The sequence below is a fragment of the Corvus brachyrhynchos genome, unplaced genomic scaffold (assembly GCF_000691975.1).
Source record: "Corvus brachyrhynchos isolate BGI_N302 unplaced genomic scaffold, ASM69197v1 scaffold59, whole genome shotgun sequence".
NCBI classification, from domain to species: domain Eukaryota; kingdom Metazoa; phylum Chordata; class Aves; order Passeriformes; family Corvidae; genus Corvus; species Corvus brachyrhynchos.
The window spans coordinates 2111284-2115720 of NW_008246054.1; the positions used below are offsets into that span (position 1 = coordinate 2111284).

Sequence of the window (4437 nt, forward strand, 5' to 3'; positions counted from 1 at the left end):
GGGAGGGGCGAGCTCGGGGTCAGCCCACGTTTGCAGCACTGAATTCCCTGTGTAGTGTAGCTTGTGGCAGTGTTAGCAAAGTGGGTTTGCTGAGGAACCTTTTTGTTTTACTGAGTGTGTTATAGAACTTGTATGTAATGTTTGTGAATGTGGACAATTGCAATATTTGAAGTTGAAAACCTCTCAGAAGGAGTACAAGCAGGTTGTGATCTTAAATAAGATTTATCCATACTGCCCTGGATGGGACACCACTAATCCAAAACCTCCTTTTCAAACAGAATAGAAAACCAGGTTGTGGTAGAGATGATCCAACATTTGGAACTATTCCTTCTACAAAATGGGTCTGTAGCCCTGCAAGGGAAGTGGAATAGTGTCCTGGGGACTCCTGAAAATCAGGCTCATGCTCTCTAAACCAGTCCCCATTCATGAGAAGGAGTTATTAGTGGAACTTCCTGTCTGTTCTGCCACCTAGGAATGGCACAACCATGCCGTAGTTATGGATACAACGTGCTTGTGGTCACTGATGGGCTGCTGTTGTTACAGGGCTGTGTCTGCATAGTTATGCCGCTTCAAAGCACTGAAAAGGCTCCACCTGTATCTGTTTCTCTTAAAAATAATTTTTAAAAGCCAAAGTGCTGCATTTTATCCAGGTCTAAAACCTTATTTCTCTAAGAAGTAAGATGTCTGTAACGAGCAGGGAGGGGTGGTGTTAACAGAAGATGCTGCACTGGTGCTTCACCTGTTGGTGCTGCTCTGTGCAGACCTGGAGTGGTTGTTGAGTCAGTAAGGCCTTACACTTCATCCCCAAAGCAGGTGAGCCTCAGCTCACATAACCCAAGCTGTTAAACCTCCTGGTTTGTACCTCTGTAGTAGATGTAATTACAGATTAAAATGAGAAGAATTGGAGTTTGCCTGGGGGGAGGCTCTCCAGGCTGCCACCAACACTGAGTCTAGCATCTTAAAATTCTGGGAGGTGGCAATGAAACAGAACAGCCAAGATCAATGATGTAAGTGCCCTTCTCCCACTGGCCAGCATAAACTCCATAAGTTGTTTTTTATGCCCTTTCTGCTCCGATCAGCTCTGTATTTACCGGTGGTTTAGGCCTGGTTACCTGTGCCTCGACACGCTGTGCCTTTGTCACTGGCAGGAGATGCCCAAGTGCTGTTGCTTTTCTGCCTGTCTGCTGGGCAGGTTTTCCTCTGCATCACCAAAGCAATATACTCCGTGTTTGTCAGGGTGGCAGCTCATGTAAGCTGAGCTTAACTTCTGGCTGGGAGGGGGGGAATCAGTTAACAAAGCTGGAATAATTAGCTTTGCTGTACTCAGGACCTTGGATTGGGAAACAGAGCAACTGCACAGCTCCAGGTTAATCCTTAGGGAAGATGAGTCTCTGTAACTCCTGCTGTTGCTGCTGCAGGTGCCACCCCAGTGAATTCTTGTTGACACCACAAGATGCTTTTTGCTCTCATCCTGAATAAAAAACATGCTGTTTACTAATGAGTGACTTTCTGAAAGAGTAAAATACTGTTTGTCAGGGTCTCAAATGCGTGTAATTCTGAGGAGAGAAAAGCAAAGCAGTCCCAAACTCCTCAAAATAATTTCTGTAGCCATTTAGTAAAAAGTCCATGTGCAAAAGATGGCACAAAGAAGGTTTTGGTTTCTACGATGTGTTCAAACATGGGATCTACAGCTGCTGTTTAATGTTTTCTTGTTTGTAACAAACCCCACCATTTGTGTTCCTCCCATATTACATACAAGCTTTATTGTATTAAATATAATCAAAGCAAGGAGTAGGGTCAATGACTGGTCATGATTGTTTTCGGAAATTATTGCACAACTAATTGGCTATTAACATCATTTCCTCGTTAACATACATCCTGCTGGAGGAAGGAGCTCTTGAAGGCATTGAAGGCACTGAACTTGCTCTGTTTCAGACACATTCCTCACACATCCACGTCTGCCATTGCTCTCTGCAGGGGATCCACAGCCCAATAGTCGTCGTCCCAGCCCAGGAACCATCCTGAGAAGGTGGGAGGCTCGAAGCCCTGTTTGACAATGGTCACTGGGGTCCTCTTGTCCCGCGTGGATGGGTCTGTGTCAATGTAGCGTTTGGCTGGGGACACAGAGAGGGGATCTCACTGAGCACCAGGCCTGCAGAGCAGCAGCTAAACTGGGCCTAAATGGCTGCCAGAGAGGCAGCTTCACACTGGCCATTTAAACAAAAATAACCACTGAAACTTTGTACCCTGTGGTTTTATCTATGCCTGTTAGAATATAAATTGCCTGAGTCATGATCAGACAGTGGGAAAATGAGAAAGGGATAGCTCAGAGAGGAAAATGTGACATTACCAGATTTCAGTGCCTCAGTCTTTTCTTCTTCTTGGGCATCTTTCCCAATCCATACAAAGACCTAAAGATAAAAATACGCATATTAATTACTTCAGCAACAACCAATCTCTTTATGAAGGGATAATTTAGACGAAGCCTCAGTGAACAGAGTGTGACACAAACCAGAAAATTCTCATATTGGTGTGCCTGACCAAAGCTATTGGTCAATAATGAGAATTTTTTTTGCCTGCATTTTATCTCCATGAATTGTAGATCCTTGAACAAATTCTATGCCAGCTTAACATCAGGGGAAAGTAGCAGATGTTTGAACATTTCTCCATAAAATACCAAAATTCATCTCCGAGTTGCCTCGTGGCTGATTTGTGCTGAATCTGTAATACAGCAGCACTTCTGGCTATTGTGGTTCAGGTCTCCACCTAGAGCCAATCTGTGCCTACTCTTTGCTCCTCTTGTTCCCCTGGGAATGTGACGCACCTGATCCCATGTGTCGAGGAGCATCACATCATCTGTGGCAAGGTCATCCTGAGTCAGATCTCCAGGAACTTCTTCAATCTGGAAAACAGAGGGTTAAGATGAGCACGGGCTTCAAGAATCACTACCTTACTGACATGAAGAAAGATCAGGTGTAACCCCTGGTGGGGCGCTCAGAGCAGCTGGGCCTGAGCTTCTCCCAGCCCTGCCAGGTGGATGTTGAACAAATGCCCCCAGACACTCACGGTGAAGCGCCCGCTCTTGTTGGAGCACGCGAAGAGACACGGGGGGTGAGTGTCCATCTTCTTGTCCTTGAGCCGGGGCGAGGTGCGGTACGGAGCTTTGCCACCCAAGGCTGCCCAGAAATTGTCTGCAAAACAGAAAGAGAGACTGATGAGAAAGAGAACAGAAAGAGAACAGAAACAGAAAGAGAACTTCCTGTTCATGGAACCCACATCGGGGTTGTAGTTTGGGTAGGACTTGAAGCATTCTTCTGGCTCAGAAAGTCCCAAGGGCCTACAGACATGAAAGCACTGTTAAACACCGAGAATACCCTGGAGAAGCCCCTCTGTGCCAATGTCCACATCTCCTTGTTCTGGGAGACAAAATATCCATGAAATAACTGCTGAGGATGTGCAGCTACACAGAAACGATCCCAGACTCCACCGTGGCCCCCTCACCTGGCTCTCTGCCCTCAGCAACCTGTACTGGGCGAGCTCCCAGTATCTTCAGCAGCTCCTGTGCTCCCGATTTCTCAGCATTGCTGGCTCCTTGGCCAACCCACAGGTAGGCAGCAGTGGGAGTTTTCAGGACAAAGGCATCATTGGAGTTCAGCTGGCTGGCTGTAGGATCCAGCTGAAAAGAAGGAACATTGCAGGTGTCAGAGGTAACCATCCTCTACACAGAGCCTGTTACCTCAAAATCAAACCAGAGCCTATAGTTGAATAAACAGCAAACAAGATACTCCATGTGAGCATGTCAGGCTGTCAGATGTGTTGTACCTTCCCCGTATCCCAGCAATGAGTTAGACTTTCCACACAGGAAGAGTAAATAACTGTTTCAGTGTGTGATTACAGGTACACACGACCTATGGCAGGAGTGCCTGGCTGTCATTGTGCCAGTCCTGGTGGTTATGGCAGCAGCTTTAGGAGCTCACCAGGGAGCCCATGGCAGAGCAGTCCCTGCTGCCAATGCTGATCAATCATTAACACCGACTCCTCTGTGTCAACAAGGACAGGCCTCTTGAAGCTGGAAACTTGGGAAGTTACTGCAGTCACAAACCACTGCCCTCTCCTCACTAGGATTTAATCTCCCCCTTGTTGTCACACAGAGGGGTTTGTGTGCATTTTCTCTCAGAGCAGTGGGGCTCTGAACCTGTGTCCTGGCCCAAGTTCCACTTCCATAGAGGGAATTGAACTCTTCAACTGGATCATGTTTCCATCATGGGCTGTCCACACATCACCAAGGCTGACTCGCCCTGCACATACCTCCACTGCTCTGGTGGCTCCGGAGGTGCTGGAGCGGACCTGGAACAGCCGCGTTGCTGCAGGGGCTGTCTGGCCTCCTTCCCGCGAGGTTCCACCCTTGTAAACAATCAAGGGCTTTCCACCAAACAT

General features: G+C 47.4%; 2 protein-coding genes across 2 annotated transcripts in view; one reads left to right on the forward strand and one right to left on the reverse strand.

Moving 5' to 3' along the window:
- The window catches only part of STOM (stomatin), a 9618-nt gene extending 8185 nt beyond the window's left edge, over positions 1–1433 (forward strand). Inside the window, exon 7 of the mRNA XM_017745395.1 lies at positions 1419–1433. Within this exon, the coding sequence (XP_017600884.1) occupies positions 1419–1433 (15 nt within the window). The remainder of the gene's footprint in view (positions 1–1418) is intronic.
- A 246-nt stretch (positions 1434–1679) lies between these two features.
- GSN (gelsolin) overlaps positions 1680–4437 on the reverse strand; it is a 10049-nt gene continuing 7291 nt past the window's right edge. The window contains exons 12-17 of the mRNA XM_017745576.1: positions 4309–4437; positions 3502–3676; positions 3067–3191; positions 2825–2902; positions 2351–2411; positions 1680–2114 (exon numbers count right to left, since the gene is read on the reverse strand). The exon at positions 4309–4437 is cut by the window's right edge and continues 1 nt beyond it. Of these exons, the coding sequence (XP_017601065.1) occupies positions 1945–2114; positions 2351–2411; positions 2825–2902; positions 3067–3191; positions 3502–3676; positions 4309–4437 (738 nt within the window). The 3' untranslated portion in view covers positions 1680–1944. The remainder of the gene's footprint in view (positions 2115–2350; positions 2412–2824; positions 2903–3066; positions 3192–3501; positions 3677–4308) is intronic.